Source organism: Equus quagga, chromosome 9, assembly GCF_021613505.1.
Source record: "Equus quagga isolate Etosha38 chromosome 9, UCLA_HA_Equagga_1.0, whole genome shotgun sequence".
Classification (NCBI taxonomy): Eukaryota; Metazoa; Chordata; class Mammalia; order Perissodactyla; family Equidae; genus Equus; species Equus quagga.
The window spans coordinates 48,108,811-48,129,731 of NC_060275.1; the positions used below are offsets into that span (position 1 = coordinate 48,108,811).

The 20,921-nt window shown below is 37.3% G+C and overlaps 1 protein-coding gene across 1 annotated transcript in view; it reads left to right on the top strand.

The window, feature by feature from the left end:
- The window catches only part of OSBPL1A (oxysterol binding protein like 1A), a 142,367-nt gene that overhangs the window by 17,574 nt on the left and 103,872 nt on the right, over positions 1 to 20,921 (top strand). Inside the window, 4 exon segments of the mRNA XM_046671172.1 lie at positions 2,032 to 2,080; positions 2,083 to 2,112; positions 13,455 to 13,511; positions 13,514 to 13,560. Coding sequence (XP_046527128.1) covers positions 2,032 to 2,080; positions 2,083 to 2,112; positions 13,455 to 13,511; positions 13,514 to 13,560 — 183 coding nt within the window.

A 20,921-nucleotide genomic window follows, 5' to 3' on the forward strand; every position in this document is an offset into this window, starting at 1 on the left:
AGCATCAGTTAGACAGCACAAATTGTTTAGAAGACATGTGTTATACCCAACTATAAAACAGTATATGTAGATTGAATCTTCTTCAGCTAACCTACTATGGACCTTTTAAAACAAGTAAATCAGAGGTCAAGGAAACTTTTTTTTTTTTTAACACAACTGACTTTTTTTTTTTTAGAGATTTTATTTTTTTCCTTTTTCTCCCCAAAGCTCCCCGGTACATAGTTGTACATTCTTAGTTGTGGGTCCTTCTAGTTGTGGCATGTGGGACGCCGCCTCAGTGTGACTTGATGAGCGGTGCCACGTCCGCGCCCAGGATTCGAACCGCCGAAACACTGGGCCGCCTGCAGCGGAGCGCTTGAACTTAACCACTTGGCCATGGGGCTGGCCCGAAGGAAACTTTTTTTAATAGCTGTCAGATAGATGTGCTAAGGGAAGATGAATATGATTCAAGTATTTGAGGATGATGCTATGGAGAGTGTTTCTTGTCTCTAATTATAACTCAGGAACTATCATGTTTATTACAGATTCACAGTCTGTAAATGAAGCCAGTGCTTACTTTTATGCATCCAGCTAACTTTCAGCATAGAAAGGAAAAGAGAAAATAGTAGTGTTGACTTATATATGGGCAGGAGTATTAAATATGAATAGAGTGAAATGATGATTTTCTATTAATAAATTATGAGTGATGCATTTGGTTGCAGTGCGTGTTTTCAGCGCCTCCAGATTGGCTTTTTCCCTGTCTTCAAACCTGTATTCACAGGCTATATCTGAAAAAATTATCCAGCATTCCATTTCCCTTTCTATGGTGTTTTAAATTGCATAGTGTAGGTATTCTCCCTCCCCAAAAAACATAAATGTGAATTATATTTTTATGTTGTTAGAGCTGTCAGAACAGACTGACAAAGACTTTGAAGAGAACGTTGCCTGTCACTACTGTGGTACCATGAATAATTCTACTGTGGTTGAGCTGAGCTTCATAAACACTAAAAAATTTATGAGGTGAAAAAGGAGAAAAGGGTGCTTACCTATGTCACCTTGGCATGTAGATCTGATTTGGGGGGAGCAAAAATGTTTAGTTATGAGCCAGTTGAGATTAGGAGTACAAAGTAGGGAAGATTCCTAAGGTTAACTATATTACTCCACTTACAACAATGTGATTCTAATATTAAGGTCAAAGTTCTCAGAATAAATATTTTTCATTGCTGTAACCAACCAACTTTACAATGATAATTTTCTAGCTTATTCTTCCTACCTCTTTAAAGGGAAACTATAAATAAAACTAACTTCAAAATTATGTTGTTAATATAGTAGATGGATTTATCTGATTTTTCATTTTAGACTTCCCAAATCTATGCTAAGATGGGATGCAACTCGCATCATGAAACTCTATATTTATATTTTGTTTTTAGGGACCTAAATGTATAGAAATTCCAAATTACAAGGAAGAATGCTTTCTATGATTGACTTTACCTTGTTTTTATAAGCTTTGACTTACTAAGAAAATGTCCTTATCAGTCTGATTATGTGGGGGCTGTGTGTGCTTAAGATTGCTGAATGAAAATCAGCTCATGGTTTCCAAATGTTAGTGCCATCTGGATTTTTTTTTTTTTTAACAGAAACAGTTTTTAAAATATGTTCTTAAGGAATGCATTTTGTAATCTAATCAAGGAATGCATTTTGAATTTAATCAAGCCTATTACAGTGTTAATAAATCAGAGAAGTCTTAACTCCTTAGATATATATGGTGTAATGAATTGTTAGAAGTAATTAATGCAATTGTATGGTATCTGCATGGCAGATGTTGAATGTATTTAAAATTTAGAAAGACATTAATCTGTATGTGATTAACTAATTGTTATATTCAATTTCTAAGGAAATTTTCTCTCACCTTTTTCTCTCTGTTAGGAATATGTTTCAGTTATTATAGTGTACCAACCTATGAACTAAAAGTTTTGATGGAAACATTAAAGTGTATGTAATGTAAAAATCTTTTATTTGTTTTAATTTTGTCTTCTTATTTTGTTTTTCCAGAAAGCGAAAACATGCTAACAGAAACTAGATAGGGAAATGTCCAACTTTCTGAAATGATTAAGGAGTGTGACATGGCCACAGGTTAAAAAAAAAGACAACAGTACCAGAAAAAACCCCAAAGTACTCTTTAGCACAAGCTATTATCGTAGATGTTGACCCTTTGTAGTTTTGTTTGATTCTATATTTTAGATAAGTTTTGGGTTTGAATTTAGAATTATGTTTGATAAAACTATTTTGAAATTTTAAGAGGGCTATTTAAAATTTCTGCTCATGGAGGAGGCTTGGCTGATAGAGTAATATTTTTTTTTCTTTTAAGAAAAAGAAAAAGTTAAAGTTAACAGTTTGGAGCTATAAATTCATTTTGGCTACTTAATGAAAATTCTGCTTATGAATCTCAGAAGACTTGGTTTTTGGAGTCTGTCTGGGGTTTGAATCCTTTCTCTGCCACTACTAGTGGTAACTTTGAACAGTTCATTAACTTCTCTGAGCCTCAGTTTTCCCATCTATAAATAAAGGGGTTGGTTGTTTCCAGCTTTTGGCCTTTTATGATTGTATGAATGTATACATGAACTTGTCTATTTAATGATCAGTCTACCTTTGAGTAGTAACTTTGTATGTCTTCACTCTCCATTAGTTATGAATTATTAAGAGTTGACTGTAAATACTCCAGAAATCAAAATACAATCCAATAAAAAATACAGAATTTAATATAAAATCTAATATAGAAATTAAATATTGAAAAAATTATTTATTACTTTGTAAATTAAAAAATTATCACGTTTCTTAGATTTTAGACACCTAACAGTTGCTTTAGACTTTAGTTTTGATGTGTTTATAAATAAGCTCACTAAAAGAGAATTGATTTAGTTGTCTGTGAGTTTACGATTAACTATCAATTTTAATCATGATCTAGTTTCCCCTCAGTGGGCTCCTAGATTCAGTTTATATGTGCGCAGGAAATGTGAAGAAATGTTGATATTAAAGTAAACTGAGCAGAAATATTCTGTATGTGTCGAAATGTACCTCGGGCATTGCTTTACTTCAGTTCCGCCAACATTTATTCATATCAGCAATAATAGCTTTGAGAACGACAGCATTTAAGTAGTTTTGATTATTAATTGCAGGCTGGAATATTGTATTACTTGTATTCATCCTCAGTGGACTCCTTAAATAATAACAGCTTCAATAGATATAGTTCACATAGCCTAAAATTCACCCATATCAAGTGTACCATTCAGTGGTTTTTAGTGTATTCACAGACTTAGGCAATTATGATTGTCAATAGGCTTTAAAACAGTATCTTCACCAAGAACCATCAAAAGTAAGAATAGATACTAACAACATTTAAAAGATGTAGAAAATGTCCAGAGTTAGATGAAATATAAAGATTAATTCCTTTAACCTGGACCAAAGAAAAATTGATACCAGAACTACAACCAAATTAAGTTTTGGGTTTTTTTAAACCTTAGTCAAATTAGACAAATTAGACAGTGTCAAATTAGACAGTGTCATCTGGGAAACTTTGAGATGTTTGACTCTGATCTGAAAACCCTATTTCATATATCTACAATAAAATTCAATGGACTTATACACAAATAATTATAAGCATTATTTTCTGAAAGATTGGTATAGATAGATAAATCCACATTTTATATAAATAGTAAGTAAATAGGGTTAAGATGATTTCATGAATCGAATTGGAGAGTTGAAGGTAACTGAGTCGCTCTTAATGCCAAGGAATTGTACAGAATAATCTTGCACCATGTGTTTACTAAAGGAGGCTGGTAGATATACATCCTGCTCCAAACTGTCTACATAGTTTGCCAGTGACTTCTCAGGATGAAAAACTAAAATGTTGGTGGACAGAATCCAGATCTTGTGGTTGAAATTGTTAGTTGTCTTACATTTTAGTACAAAATTGTATGAATTTTGAAACTCTGCTCCTTTCCTTCTTATTTCAGCTTCTACCATACTAGTTCAGCTCTCTGTCCTCTCAAATCCAGTTTACCGCAGCAGCCTTCCCTGTAGTCTTCCTGCCTTCTGGGACCCTACTGCATTCTGTCCTTAGAGGGAATTGCATCAGAAGACTTTCAGGAACTCTTCCAACTCAAATTCTGTGAAATACTGCATTATTGCTGCCAGATTAATTTTAGAAAGGTACTTTTTTGAGCATAAATTTTTTTTTCCTTTTGGAAAAAAAATCTTATGGGTTCTTGAAACTATAGAATAAAATGCAAACTCTTTATCCTGGCATTTAAGGACTTTCTTAACCCTCTCACCACCTGATTTTTCAGCTTTATTTACAATTATTCTCTTCCATGATCCCTGTAAACACTTTTGACCAAACACTGTGTCGTTGGTCCAAAATGTCCTGTGTTGAAATACTGATTTCGTTTTCGTGAGTGGACCTTAAACCTAATTTCTGTCTAAGTGAATGCCAAAATTTATTTATCTGGCATTGGTAGCACATCATTCAAGATTCAAAGAATACAGTGTTGAAATCTCTCCTATTTTTATCTTTACCAAAAGGCTGGTTGCAAAAACAGAATCACCCGAACTAATAAAACTTTTAGAAGATTTCCTGAAGATCATGTAGTCAATTTATTCTTCCATACAACCCTAAGTTCACCCTTAAGTAGTAACCAGTTTTTGACTATTATAAATAATGTTGTATTGTGCATTTATATTTGGTCACATCACTTTATTACTGTAGGATTCTTAGAAGTGGGTTAGTGGGTGAAGTGTATTAACATTTTTGAGCCTATTGTTGCATATTGCTAAGTTATTTTCCAAAAAGATATATTATTTTACATGCCGACTTTAATGCCTACACTTTATTGCATATTACTAAATGTATATAGTGAATCCCTGATTAAAGAAATTAGAATGATTTCAGTTATCTGAAAGAAAAAATCTTAAAGGAAAAGCACATTTGTTCAACCCACTGAAAACTCTTTTCTCAAAATTGTAGGCTTTGGGCGAACACACTTCTAACCACCTTTTCTGTTGCCACCCTGGTCCAAGCCACCGTTGTCTCCCACAGGGACTATTAAAACAGCCTCCTAACTGGCCCTCAAATTCCATCCTTCCCCCTACAGTTCCTGCCCCAGGAATCCTTCTAAAACATCAGTGTATGATATCCTTTGCTCAAAACATCCGGTAGCTTTCAGGTGGTCTCACTTAGAATGAAAGGCAAAGTCCTTCCAATGACCCACGAACCCTTCCAGTCCCCTTTTACCTCTGTCCTCATCTCCTGGTTAGCTCCGCTTGCTTCTCTCCAGCCTTACCAGCCTTCTTGCTGTCCCTGAAGGAAGCCAGGCATATTCCTGCCTCAAGCCTGGCTGTGCTGGTCCCCTTGCCTGGAAGGCTTTTCTCTGGGGTACTCATTCACTTCCTTACCTCCCCGGGTCTTTACTCAAACTGAATCTTCTGACTTTCTCTTGCCACCTGCACTGGTTTGCTCTTCTTACATCCATTCTCAGCCCTGCTTGGTGCCTTGGGCCATCGATCACTACAGACTGCTTTACTAAGGCTTCCTTGCCCTCAGACTTCTGATTGGATTCGGCAGGTGGAAGGCCCTGTCGGGAGATTGGTGGTGGGGGTGGGAAGAGAAGTAGGTAAGGGGTTTTATTTGCTCCTTCCAGCTGGGCTGTGGTCTAACACTGCTGTTGGGTTCCTCCACTTGGCCCATGGCCCCATTCTATGACTCCAGCTTCTGCCAGGCTTAGTGACACTGCCCCCTCCCCATGCCCCTCTGTTCCAGGGTGGTAACTTTCCTGCATGCCAGTCTCTGTTAGTTCAACTCACCTTCCTCCCTTTTGTTCATAATCTCTTTTTTAAATTCTTTTCAGGTACCCTTTATGTTTGCTAACTCTTCTTGCCAGGACCCTTACTGATACCTCATCCTGTCTAAACTTTCAACTCCATTAGCACTTGGTATCCCCCTACCTTGCTTTATTTTTCTCTTTGTCACATATAAAACTTCCTATATATGTATGTGTAGTTGATTGTGTGCCTCTTCTATTAGAATACAAACTCCATGAAGGAGTTTAATTAATTTAATTAATTTCAGGTGTACATCACTATATTTCAACTTAGGTATAAACTGCATTGTGTTCAGCACCAAAAGTCTAGTTTCTGTCCATCATCATGTACATGTGCCCCTTTACCCCTTTTGCCCTTCCCCTCTGGTAACCACCAATCTGTTCTCCATATCTGTCTGTTTGTTTATCTTCCACATATGAGTGTTGTCATCCAGTAATTGGTAGTTGTCTTTCTCCGTCCGACTTACTTCACTTAGCATAATACCCTCAAGGTCCATCCATGTTGTCGCAAATGACACAATTTTGTCTTTTATTATGGTTGGGTAGTATTCCATTGTACATATATGTGACATCTTGTTTATCTGTTCATCCATTGATGGGCACTTAGGTTGCTTGCAGGTCTTGGCTATTGTGAGTATTGCTGCAGTGAACACAGGAGTGTATGTATCTTCTCAAATCAATGTTTTCATGTTCTTTGGATAAATACACAGAAGTTGAATAACTGGATCATACAGTATTTTTAGTTTTAATTTTTTGAGAAATCGCCATAGTGTTTTTCATAGTGGCTGCATCAGTTTACATTCCCACCAGCAGTGTATGAGGGTCTTTTTTCTCCACATCCTCTCTAACACTTGTTATTTCTTGAGACTGTTTTTAATCTAAAAACTCATTCAATATCTTTCTTCAATCCAGAAAAGTTGTTAGCCACTATCTCTTCAAATTTTGCTTCTGCGTTTTTTCTGTTCTTTTCTGCCAGAACTCCTCATAGACATGTGTTGAACCTTTTATTTTCTCTCCCACCTCTTAGTTTCTCATTCCATTTCTATTTTTCTGTGTTACACTCTGAGTAATTTCTCATATCTGTGTTCTAGTTGTAGTTTCTTTCTCAAGTAGATCTATTTTTCTTTTTAATCCTTTGACTTTCTAATTCTAGTGACTGTATTTTTAATTCTAGAAATCTAGGTAGTGATTTTTAAAGTTTTTATTTTTCCCATAGAGATATGTTCTTTTATAATATATATATTTCTAATTTTACTTGTAATATTTTAAGCATATAAATTTAAAGCCTTTTTCAGAATGTTCTTAGATCTGAAGTTGTAGTGGAGCTAATTCTTTTGTTTTGTCTGCTAAACATCCCTTGGGATGGACTGTTTTCCTCACAGTGAATTATAACTTTTTATTGAGAGCTCCTCTTAAGTGGGACTTGTTTTTCCTACCTCCTGGATCATGGACGTGTGCCTACACAGGAGTTGTGTGTCTTTTTCTGGTGAGGCTGTAAAGGTTTTCCTGGTTCTGGTCTAAGTGTTTTAAATTGGATTTAGTACTGTGGCACAGGCTAAGAGTTTCTCTCTCTCATGATTCCCACCCAGAGCAATAGGCAGAAAATGCCCTTCTTCACTGCTTCCCTGAGCCCAACAGCAGTTTCTCCATTTCTGCTTTCACTGGGAGTCTAGCCCTTCACAAGCCCTTGCCTCTTTGCTTTGTGAGACGGGAAGTCATGTCTCCACCCCTTATGTGGGTGTGAAAGCTCAGCTTTCAATCCCCTGGGTTTATGTTCCAGCTGACATCCACCTCTATCGTTGGCCTTCCTCACCAAGGCTTCACTGGCATATGAGTGTTGTATCAGCCTTGACTTTTGTTTTGGTTTCCAGCATATCTGGGATTTTTTTTCCCCAAACTCTGGTATATATTATTTTATTCATCATCTTTATGGGTTGGGGTTGGAGGGAGTGTTCCCCATCAACTTAGTCTGCCAGATACCGCAAGTGTCCCGTGCTCTTTCTAATATAAAACATATCAGTAATCCACAAATTGTATTATGTAGAATAATAGCAAACATATAGCCTTTTTTGGTGCAGTGTTCTATGTACTTTACATGTATTTATTTATTTATTCCTCATAACTCCCGTATGCAGTACATGTAACTAATATGTCCGTTTTACAGAGAAGCTAACTGAGGCAAGAGTTAACTTGTGTAAGGTCACACAGCTAGTAAAAAACCTAAGACAGGGTTTGATCCTAGGCAGCCTGGCTGCAGTGTCTGCGCTTAACCAATAAAGTTTCTGGAATAAATCAAGAATTCTATATTTACCCCTAAACATTTGATCTATGAACTAGAAAAGTTTACAGATTTATACTTAGATCTACAGTGAAAGGTGGAATTTGTTGAGGATAATCACATTAGCTTGGCCGTGGTGGTTGAGGTGTTGTTCAAGTCCTTATAGCCTTCTATTCAGAAGTTCAGGGGTAGAGTGGGACTGATGTAGAGCAGAAGTTTCCAACTCACAACAAAGAAATCCTCCTTATTTTTTCTGTCAGTTTTTTTCCTTCTCTTTTCTTGTCTGATTTTCTTTGTGGTGTTCTTCATCTCAAAGAACACGTCATTGACTCACACAATTTCCCAAGCCTAAACTTTGTAGTCATCTTAACTTCTCTTTCTATCATACTTATTCTCTCTCATGTATCTCTCTACGTTGTCCCCTTTTCTATATCCCCCTACTAATACGCTTAAGTAGGCCACGGCCGTCTTTCCTGTAGATTACAGCAACAACTTCTTGTCTGGCCATGCTGCCTCCAGTTTTATATTCCATTTCCCTCCATTGAATGTTCTGCGTGTAGTTAGAGAGATGCCTCTAAACACAAATTGGATCCTGTCACATCTTTAACTGTAAGGCGTCAGTGGCTTAGGGTGTAATCCAAACTCTAACTTGACCGACCTTGACTTGTGTCTCCTCACTTCAGCAGTCTCCTTTCTTGGCTCTTCCTTCCCTTTAATCTATGTTCAGCAGCACTTAACTTTTCTCATGCTTTAGGGTGTTAGCATGTGTTGTGCCTATGGTTTGAAACATTAACTTTTCCTCATCTTTTAAACATCGTTTCCAGAAATTTCTCTTTGACCTCTCTAAAACTAGCTTAAGTGTTCTTAATATGTGTTTCCAAATCACCCTGCACTTTTTCTGTAGTAGCACTAATCACCTTTAGTGGAACTCTATTTGCAGTCCTCTTTGTGGGCAGGCCCAGTCTCCTCAGTTCTTAGAAAGGACAGGAAGAGCAGGTAAAGGTATAGGCCACAGCATTCACTGCTGCCCAGGCCTCTTATACAGGGTACTGGAGAGGGAGCTTCTATCCTCGGTCCAGTCTTTCAGGCAGCAAGCTTAAGAAATCAAATAGATGAGACAACATGGTTATGAAACTAAGTGATTTTTTACTCCTTGTACTTCGCTCACAGTCTGAGGGGAAAGACAGCAAGCATCATGCCCTAAAGCTCTCAAGCATGCGCATGTAAGTTAATACATCATCAAATTTTCTGTCTCTTCACTTTATTCATTGTGGCACAGACCCTACAGCATTCCTCTCCTGACTTTCCTACAGGTAGAGCTCTCTAGGTCACGTGTGGCTCAACCTTAATTCATATTTACTTCATTGACTCGTTTGTCTGGTAAAGTTGTTACCATAAGGTGAAGAGCCCATTGCCAGGACTGTACAAGTACAGTCTGGAGTGATGCAAATCCACTCATGGCCTTTGATGGAGATTTTACTCTGTTTCATTAAAATTGATGTCCCTTATTGCCTCCTGATTACTGCCATAGTCAGATGCATCGCTTTTTTTTTTTTTTTTTTACCACAAAAGAGAATTCTTTATCTCATTTCGGTATTTTCTTTATTTCCTATGATCTTTAGCTTTGTCACTAGATAATTTTTGGACTATTTCTTCTCTCTCCTGTTTGAGTTTACTTAAAAAAATTTTTTTAAGGTAGCACCATTACCAGAAGGACAAGGGTAAAGAAATGAAATGCCCTTCATCCAGTTTTTTCTTTTAAATATCTTGTCCTCAATGATAGAAATATTTTAGTAGTTAAATGTTGAAGAACAGGCAAAATATTTTTTCTTGTGCCTCAAGTTAAAAGGAAAATGTAGTAAAAATTATCTATTTCTCTATCTGCACCAATTAGCCATCTTGTAGTGATAAAAATGAAACTCTTATATTTTAACTAAAGTACAATAACTTTTTTGATGTAAAATAAAATAATCCGAAATCTTTTGGATTTTCTGTGCAAGCCGTGGGAATAGAATATTAGTTTCCCATTTTTTAAATAAATATTTCTTTTCTTTGTACAAAGCTCAGTGCAGGGTATTTGAGGAGTTAGAGGTTTAGAGTTTACAGGGTAACAGAGGTGGAATATGTATACAAGCCCTGTGTTTTCTATTACGAGTGGATGTGGCTGCTTTTGGAGTCAAGTAGAAAGGTCATGTCCCTCAGTGATCTTTAAGGAAAGCTTCATGAGGAGGGTGGCATTTGAACTTGGCCTTGGAAAAAAAAATGTTTTGATTAAGTGGGGAAACTTCTGAATATGAATAATTATTATTTCCAATATTCAGGAAAGAGGGAACATTTCAAACAAAGGTTTGGAGGCAGTAAGGGAGAGGAATATTTCTAGGAAAACAAATATTTCCAGGAAAACAATGTGGCTGAAACTGATTCAGTTTATGGAGTATCTTAAATGTTAGGCTAAGGAGTGTAGACTTTTTCTATATTAGAAGAACATTGGAGGCCATCTGTATTAGAGTTTAGTTTGTTAACATAACAACAAACAAGTATTTCTCCAATAGTTTTAAAACTTACCTAATTAAAATTTGTACAGTATAATCATGAAAATGAGAGTGTGAGCTTTTTATACCTGTCTCTAAAGTTAAGCTTTTCACATATGATCTTCTAGCATCTTTCCTCAGGTCAAAAATGTTTTTAATACAAAAGATAACTTTTTTTCCTCAAAATTAACACTGTCCAATTATAGTAGGCCAAATATGGTAATATACTGGCCTTTTTGAATTTATTCATTACAGCTTTGTCTCTAAGTATTAATTGGCTAAAACATATTTGCAATGATTCTCAGTTGGCAACTTTCCTAGATGCTTAGCAGTTCTTTCTTTTTATATGACCGTATTAGAACTTATAAGAAGCATGCCACTGTGAACCGACGGGTCCTTGATGCTCTGCACTGCACTAGTGTCCATGCCGAAGTCCATCAGTGCTTACATTGACCACTGTGCAAGTTAGTGCTAACTTTAAAATCCTGTGGAATACTATAGTGATTGTCAGAGAAATTAGGGAACTTTTGAAACTGTTTTGGACAAAAGAATCTGACCCTCTCTTAATAATGGATTCTTATAAAAACTTGTCTTCATATGTATTTCTTGGAATATCTTTTGAAAGCTTGCAGAATCAGTTTTATTTAAAAACTTATAAGTGTTCCTAAAAATTTATTTCAACATTTGTTTGTTTTATGCTAATCAACAAGTGTCTAAAGTGTGAAATATCTAAAACATAGACAAAACTGGAGATGATTAAGCATATGATGGTATTTAATAAAAGAAATGCATCCATGAATGACTATGCTTCCATCTTCCTATGATTTTTGCCATGAAAGTGGAAAATTACTAGATTACCCAGAAAATTTATGGAAGGCAGAGGCTGTGTGTTTTTTCTTGTACATCTCCTCACAGGACTTGGTGCACTGCTCTGTGTGAGACATCTGCTGAGGTACTATTTAAGTCATATGGCATCTAGCATATGGTACTCTCTTTTGCTATTTTGCAACTAAGTAGAGAATAAATCTTCACAGTGTGTATCGAAGATGAAAAATAAAGTATGTAAAGTCAAATTTATTTTAGAATATAATGGTTTTCAATTGTTTGGGTGTTATTAAGAATAGCTAACACTAGGAAACTATCCCATAAGATGAAAAATAAGGTAAAATATCTTTTGTCCTTTATATCCAGATAGTAATTTAAAGTTGTTCATACCTTCATTCATTCTGACCTTTTCCTTTTTTTACCAATTTTGCCGTATAGGTTTTTGAGTAAGAATTTTTCCAAGAAAAGGACTTTGCTAAAATAAATCACATTCATATGGACAACTTGGAAATTTTTTTAAAAAAAGAATAAAGCAGAGTAATATTCACAATTTTATCACCTATAAATAATGACTGTAGATAATTTCTTATGTGTTCTTGGTAGATTTTATTTTCCTTTCCATTTCCCATTTGAAAATTTTTTCTTGTTGATGGGATCCACCTTTTTATGGCCTAATAATTGCAAATTACTGGCATTTGGATATATTTGATTGCTTTTGTTTATTGACCTTGTTTACCATGTTTTAAGAACAGTGTTTTAAGTAAATCAAGATTATTTGAAATATAAATGATGCTACAGATTTAATTTTCTTCTTTTAAGTTACTTTTTGATGATCAGCTTTCTTAATGTTATGATTTTTATTTCATGGAAGGGACAAATGTAAAGGATCTTAATATATAATTAACATAAAGTCCAAAACTATTTCAACTAAGCACCTTTCTCTTGTATTAATCTGTACAGTATATGACATTTTACTTGTTTTTTAAGTGATGTGTCTGTATTTTGCAGCTTTCTCTTGGCCATGTTCTGAAGTCTTTTGTTTTAGGTTGTTCTTTTTTTTTTTTGTAATTAGTAAGTGGATTAAGATTTTCTTTAGAAAACTGGGGAAGATAGTGATACTACCATTTCTTTGTTCCCAACTGAAACATACTCTAAAAGATACTGAACCACCACAGGGACATATTTCTGAGATTGGAAAAACCTATTAATGCAAAACATATATCCAAGTAAGAACTAGAGGAAGTTGAGTTAATGCTGCCTTCAGATATGTTAGCCATCATGTGAATTACAGAATTATTTTTGTCTCTTTTTAGCACTTTGCTTTTGAGTAAAATTACTTATCTAGTATAGAAGATCATAAAAATGTTAATGTTTTATATCTAGCACTATCAGTTCTTGTCAGCAGCTTTTCTTAAACATTATTATTATTATTTTTTTTTATAATTTTACTTTTTTTTTTTTTTTAAGATTTTATTTTTTCCTTTTTCTCCCCAAAGCCCCCCCGGTACATAGTTGTATATTCTTTGTTGTGGGTCCTTCTAGTTGTGGCATGTGGGACGCTGCCTCAGCGTGGTTTGATGAGCAGTGTCATGTCTGCGCCCAGGATTCGAACCAACGAAACACTGGGCCGCCTGCAGCGGAGCGCGTGAACTTAACTGCTCGGCCACGGGGCCACCCCCTTAAACATTATTATTTATTTCTGTAAACTAATTTTTTTAGTCCTGGTGCTTTTACTTGTACAATGTAGGCCTTTCTAGGACAAGGCTTTGTCCTTTCTTTTTCTGTACCAATCTGTGTGCTCTGAATACAGTAGGTGCTTAATAATGATTCACAAGGAACATATTTTATGCTTTGTTTAAGGCAGCTGGAAGGAAACATGAAGTTAGTAGATATAAAACTATGTTTGTGGTCTTAGTTTACTTGAAGGTTCCTTAAAATCCCACTCATTTATTTTTTTATTTATAGAAATGCTTTCATTATTTCTTCAGAAAGTTGAAGTTGCCTCTGAAACTTCTAGAGAAGCTTGGTAGCTTTGAGTGATTGCCTTAATCTCTTCACTAAACAAAAAGGGGTAGGTAGTTCAGAATTGAATTTTTTAATAGTTGTTTGGGTGTCACACACTTGATTATCAGATAAGTCATTGCTTTCAAGTTGCCCAAAGGTAGAAGAAAATAGTTTCTTAACAAAGGAAACGAAAGCTTCATTTGTCACCAATATTTAGAACTTATTTATCCTTGATTAGGCAGGATGATTCTGAAATAACTTCTGTTCAGTCATCTAGTTTATTTATATAGCCATATTTAAAAAATATGTTTTAGAGTTGTTCTACTCAGGGTTGTTGTGACATCAGTAAGAGGGTTGTGAAAATATTCTAGAAACTGAAGGTCTTTATATGAAAAATATGTAATACTTGTATTTGGAAAATAAAGTCCTATCATACTTACTATGTGAACCCAGCTCAATGGATTAAATATTTGTGCTCTTTTCCCCTTGCTCTCTCCCATTCAAAAATTTGCCATTTGCTTTTCCAAATATGAGTATGAGTGGTATGCTTATCCATTAGGAATTCTTTTTCTAAGGACTGAAAAGTTATAAAGATGTGTTTTGGCTGCCTGAGCTAGGATTTCTCTTTTTTTATGGATTTTTTCCCCGTTTTTGTGATTTTAATGTAAGCCAAGTAGCTTTCTATATATATGTTTAATCTTCAATTTTTTAGGTTAAGACACCAAGTTTATCATTCTTGTTATAATTTATTTGTACCTCTTGGTTAGAGATTAGGTTTTGGTAAAACCAGATAGATGAAAATGGTTTCATATATGTTTATCTGATAGGTAAAGATCTAAAATTGTATTTTCCCATGATTAGAATGGAATCCTTGTGAATTCATACAAAATTTTTTAAATGCTATATTTGTTATGTAAACCACAAATTCCATATATTATTCTATTTGGAGAATAATAAAAAATATGTAAATAGTAATCTGAATTCATTTAAAACAAACTTACAGAAAGCCTTTTAACAGAATTCTAACTGTCACAGAAAAACAGTTGTTCATTAAACATTTTAAATGATTGATTCTTCTAATGCTGTTTGAAAATATTTCTTCTCAGCATTTCTGTTTTTGGTGGTCTGCAGATTTCATAGTCTAGCTTATTTAAATGAGGAATGATTTAGTGATCTAAAAATATCTAAATAGGATGATAGCATTGCAGAACATTTTTGAAGTGAACAAATTATGATGTCATGGGATTTGTGTAGTATTTAGTACCCTGTAAAATTAAATTTCATTCACATCTTTTATGTGGTACCTGATGGATGTATTAATAGCTTTTTTGTTTTAGCGATGTATAGTTTTAAGGCGAACACGAGAGTAGAAGTAATTTAATTTCTAGAGAATCCAACTATGCTAGTTTTTAAACTATTTGCTTAAAAAATAGCCTAGGTAATCATCTCTCTGTGAAAATCTTGATGTGCAAGAGTGTTAGCATGAAGTTTTGACTACGTAACCTCTTTTAGCCTTTTAAATTTGTCATGAGGATTAAACAAGACAATGTAGGCAAAATATTTAGCATGGCTCCTGACAAATAGTAAGCCCTGAGGAAAAGTAAACAGTTATTCTTGTAGAATGCTCTCCAATTTACACTTGTGACCTCTTTTCTGTGATGGTATCTTGGAGCTTTTGTGTTTTTGACATTGGATTTATCTCATTTTGGGAGAGGTGTTGTTATCTAAAGAAAATTTCTTTGTGTGGAATGATTGTGTTGTTCCATCCTTATGACTTATTATTTAAGTGATGATGGGCTATTTAAGTTCTCTGAATCCTGATATCTTCATCTCTCAAATAAGGGAGACCATATAGAACATCGTTAGGAGCACTAGTCTGAAAGTCTAGTGGGCCTCTTAAATGGCAGTCTTTTCCTTAACCAATTGTGGGACCTTCGGCAGGTTTCAAGTAACATGAAAATATATAAACACCTCAGTGTTGGGTATGGGGATTAAATGTATACAGTTGAATAATATGTATATAGTGCATATTAGCATATTACCTGGCACACAGTATTTGTTTAGTAAATGGCACTTATTGCTTCAAAGTTTTAGAGTGTCTTTAAGATTCCTTTTCAGTAATTCTGTGAAATATCAACTCTGTGAGGCTCTCAGTAGAATCCATGGATTTCCTTCTGAGAAATGTGATTATAGACAATGAAGGCCTAAAAATATTTAAAAGATAAATGGCATCATTGAAGCTAGTCTTTCAAATGGCTAAGAATTACAGCATAGGAATTTAATAGCTTAACTGAGGTCAGAGCAGAATAATTACATACTATGATGCCTTATTTCTCTGCCATCATAAACTATATTTCTGTTATCTGGAAATTCATCAAAAGAGCAGTCATAAGCTTGAACTCACATAGACCTGGGTCTGATTCCCGTCTCTGCTATGTAATCTCTGTTCGCCTCAGTTTCAAATACAGTCTCCTTTCTAAAGTAGGGACCAACCGAAAAAGAGTGTTTTGAAGAGTAAATGAGACCGTATGGGCACAACACCTTGTATGGTACCTGGCACAAATAAGGACCCACTAAATGAAAGTGACCCCAGCTCCCACGGCAGCAAAACTGGTTTTATTCTAATCTGTTTTGATGACAGTTATTCTAAATATTACAAATTTACTTCTTAAGCTAAAATTTTAAACTTAATTTTATCTTTTCTAGGTGCCTCAGGATTGTCCTTTTGTGTGTTCATAATTACTCAATGCCTTAATACAGAGATGCCTTCGGGGGATAATGTTCATAGGACTCTGCATTTTTTGACTAAATGGCCCAGCCCTGCTAGTGCTTTTTGAATTCTTTTTTGCTTCTTTTGGGTTTTAAAAAATTCTCCCTCTTAATTTTTAGATCAACTGTGTGCCTAGCAGTGGGATACTGATCCTTTCTGATTTACTCTTCCTAATGTCCTGTGTATTAAAAAGAAAACCAGATAACCAAACTTGGTGAAATTATGTCCACAGTAAGAATAAGCTGGCTCTGTATGAGAAACTTAGGGGTTTACAGTGAGCACAGGCCTTAGTGCCTGGATTTGGGACCTTCTGTTTCTGTGGTGTTTGGGTGTTCTTTGCTTATTTGGGGATGCTCTGATATGACGCAGATATATTTTTTTTTAAAGATTGGCACCTGGGGTAACAACTGTTGCCAATCTTTTTTTTTCTGCTTTTTCTCTCCAAATCCCCCCAGTACATAGTTGTATATTTTAGTTGTGGGTCTTTCTAGTTGTGGCATGTGGGACGCCGCCTCAACATGGCCTAACATGCAGTGCCATGTCCACGCCCAGGATCCGAACCAGCAAAACCCTGGGCTGCTGAAGCGGAGCGCGCGAACTTAACCACTCGGCCATGGGGCCGACCCAGACCCAGATATTTAAGGTTTCCATATGACCTCTACATAAATGAGGCATCATGTAGGCATATTTTACTTGTAAATAACACTACTTATGTTGGAAAAAACTGCAGTATATAAAGTAAGCTGCAACATTTGTGATTGACCTACTAAAGGGAAATTTACTAGATGTTTTTAGGGTGCTGTACTTTGGGAATATAGAATGGGAATGTTGTGATTTTTCTTTAACGTTGTTTGGGAGTTCCATTCAAAAGACTAGAAACTGGTTTCATGAATTATTTTTTCTGTAGTTTTCCTCACCAGAGGGTGGTATCAGAAGTGGTTAAAGTGTCACACAGAAGCCATCATTGGTGCCCTTCTTGTTCTCTGTATTATTGAGGTCCCCTTGATATTAGTCAAACCAGTTTTTCCAAGGTAGGAACTTGCCTATTTAAGATAAGTGTAAGCTCATTTACAAAATATTTTATACTTCCATGTTAAATCTTCTGACTGCTAAAGAGCTATAATCCAAATGGATGATTGGGATGATAGTGATGCTTAAGTTTATGGTATAATGGAAAGATTCAAACTTGTAACTGGAACCAACCAAAGGGTACTGCTATTCTGGACCAGATGCTGATGTCTTTGGAGACAAATCATACCCTCATGTGGGATTGTAACTCTATAAAGTCATGGTCTCTAATATTTATTTAGCTTCCTGTGCTGTTCAGAGTCCTTTAATCATTTCGTGTCCCTAATCTCTTTCATTTCCTAATGTTTCTATCATTCAGGACTTCACCTGTCTTTAACTCGTTCACCTCTACAGTTTCCTAATCTCCTACTGTGAGCAAAATTCTTGGTTAAACACTAGGCAGTCGTTGTATATGTTATCAACTCCCTACCACTCCCTCACCCCAATTGTTATCTTTATTCTTTCATTTTGTTGGAGGCATCTCTCTCCTTCTATCCTGCGTCAATAACAGCTCCTCTCTTCTTTTGAATTCTCTACTCCTTTATAGCTTCTATCTCCCTATATCCCTTTCCAATTCCATTTTTAAAAATGTGATACTTTCTGTTTCTACATCTTTATTCCTCAGCTAGTCCACTGAAACCATTCTTGTGAATACATATTTCCTTATTGCTAAATCAGAGGTCATCTTTAAATGAAGTTGCTTGCCCTTTGAAGGATCTGGCATTTGACTACATCTTGCCTTTTGGAATTCTTCTCTGTGATTTCCATGGTGCCTACCTCTTCTGACTTCTCTTTCCTTTATAGCAGCTCCTTCTCAGTCTTCTTGTAAAGATCTTTTCTTTGCCTGTGCCTTGAATGTTAGTATTCCCTAGGTTTCTCTCGGTGGCCTTCTCACTCAGCATTCTCCCTGGATGATCTCATCTACTCTTTGAACCAGAAATCCATGATGATTCAGATATCTGCACCTTAGATCTCTCCTTAGCTATGAACCAGTATATCCAGCTGCCTTTTGAACATTTACATATGGTTATATCAGAGGCATTTGAAAACCAATGTGTCTAAAACTGAGTTATCAATTCAACTCAAAGATAGAACTACCACCTATTCAGTAACGCAAGCCAGAAACGTGGGAGCTGCCTTTGGTTCATCCTTCTTCCTGATCCCCACTCTTAATCAAGCCCTGTCCTTTTTACTTCGGATGTTGCAGTTGTCTATCTCCCCTTACTTCCTCTGTCCCCACCCAATACACAAATTCCCCATTGACACTCTATCAGTTAAAGATCTCAGGATTTCTCAATTGAATGACTGCCACTGTTTCCTAATCCCAGGTTCCACCCTTCAAAACTGTGTTAGATGTCCCTCCTGTTCCATGAGTTAGTTCCTTGCTATTGTAGCACTTATCACATTGTATCATTATATATTTACTTGTCTGATTATATTATTTACCAAACTGGAGCCCCTTAAGTAAGCAACTGTATCTTAGTTATTTTTGTAGCATCTGTGTCTAGCATAGCACTTGGCATGTAGTAGACAGTTAATGAATAGTTGAATGAATGATGAATGTACAAAGGAAAGAATACAAGCTTCAGGGTCAGACCAGTCAGGATCTAAACTCTGCTCAACCTTGAGCAAATTAATCTATGTTTGGGAATTCCATTTCTAAATCTGTGAATGAGAATACAAATGAGTTATTTTATGTGAAGTTCCTCAGTATAGTGCCTAGCACATTTTAGGTGCTCTGTAAATTGCCTTCTAAAACAAAGTAGACTTGTTCATTGTTTTGTTTTGCTGCCTAGTACTAGTTTTGTAAACTGAATTCATTCTCTAATATTCAGAGCCTGTGGAGAAAGATCCTGTAGCAAGGGCTCCCCCTTTTAGTGCCAAATGTGACTTCGAAATACAATATTTAATGATCAATTTAGAATGAAAAAGAAAGCAAACTGAACTTTCAAAGACACCTTGAAACCTCACTAACATTAATTCCAGTTTTTCCGAGTATGGCCTCATCATTTTTTACATATTTTACATCTTAGTGCAAATACAGCCACCACTGTTGGACTGGTGAACTTAAAAGTACCCTAGGATCTTGTCAAAGAAATATTCAATTTTGTCCAGTATTACTCTGTTTCTTACAGTCTCAGGACAGATTTATACACTTCAGAAAGGTTTAAAACTACTATTGTAACAAAAAGTTATTTTTTTTTCCCACTGGAGTCTCATAGTTAACCAGAAATTTCATTAGGCTGAACATCCCACTTAGGTGTAGTATGTATTTATGTGGTGGATTTTCTTGTCCTCTGAGCCTTTGTCTACCCTTGAAGCCTGGCTGGAATAAGAAACCACCTATTTCATATAAACAGGCTTCACATTAGCAGGATTAATATTGTTGTTTTCCTCATTGCTCCAAATGTAGCCCAGAAAGTGTATAAAAAATAAATGTGTGAAGACTACCCCAATCTTTGTTTTGGTATCGGAAACATTAACTCTTCAGTGTAAGCCTAAGTAAGTGTCAGTTATCTTCGAGGTGGAAGAGTCCAGAAGAGAGGCTTCCTCTGCGGGCTGGCCGTTTAAAAGTTGGCAGGGCAGCCTTCTCCCGGAGAGGGCTGAGCACGCAGCCCGCTCGAGGACCTCGCGGGGCCTCCGAAGAGCCCTTTCCTGACTTCCTTGCCCGAAAATCCCGGGCCGGGGGTCCGCTCGGAGAGGCCGTGCGCAGGCTCTCGCCGCCCCGGCGGGTCCCTACCTGAGCCTCAGCAGAGCGGGCGACGCGGGGGTGGGGGTGGGGGAGCGGGGAGGAGGGACTGGACGACGACAGCGGCAGCCGGAGCCGCCTGCGGCAGGCCATTCGCCGCGCCGCTCGCACTCCGCCCGGCCGGCCCTGGAGGCGGCTCTGCGGCCGAGCGCCGGGGACGCCGCGCGGAGCTCCGGCAGCGCGGGCGCCGGCGACCAGGGCCGCAGCCCTGCTCGACCCCGCCGGAGCGGGGGCAGCCCGCGCGAAGGTGACTTGGGGAGACCTTGTGGTGCCGCCCTGGGTCGCGCCTCGGGCCGGCTGGAGGAGAGGCGGAGGGCCAGGCCGAGCTCATTCGTGCTGGAGCTCGCCGAGGAGCGCGGGTGGAGCGCGGCGGCGGCGATCCCGGGACCCGGCCCAGGTGGGTGGGGGTGCGCCCGCTTGGGGCTCTGCGGGTCAGCCTCGGGCGGCAGAGGACGCCGCGGAGCGACGGGGAGGGCGGCCAGACTCGGTCTAGGGATGTGAGCGGATCCAAGCAGAGTTCAACGGAGGGAGCGGAGCGGAGTGCAGCCGCGGGCGAGCGGGGAGGGGGCGAGAAACTGGGGGACTCTGCTCTGCCTGCCCGGCGCGGGGTCTTCCTGCCGCCTCTGTTTCATCGCTGGGTGAAAAGCCCGTGGACCGATTTTTCGGCTAAATTTTGGTAGTAGGTCAAGTGGGGCCGAGTGGGAGGAGTAAGGCGGTGAAAGACATTATTGTCCTAAATAACCTTCCAAGTTAGTGATTTTTTGCATGTCTCTGCCGTGGCTGACATTGAGATGAACTTACCATCCGCTGTTCAGAGGCCGCTAAAATTCCAAGAAAAGGA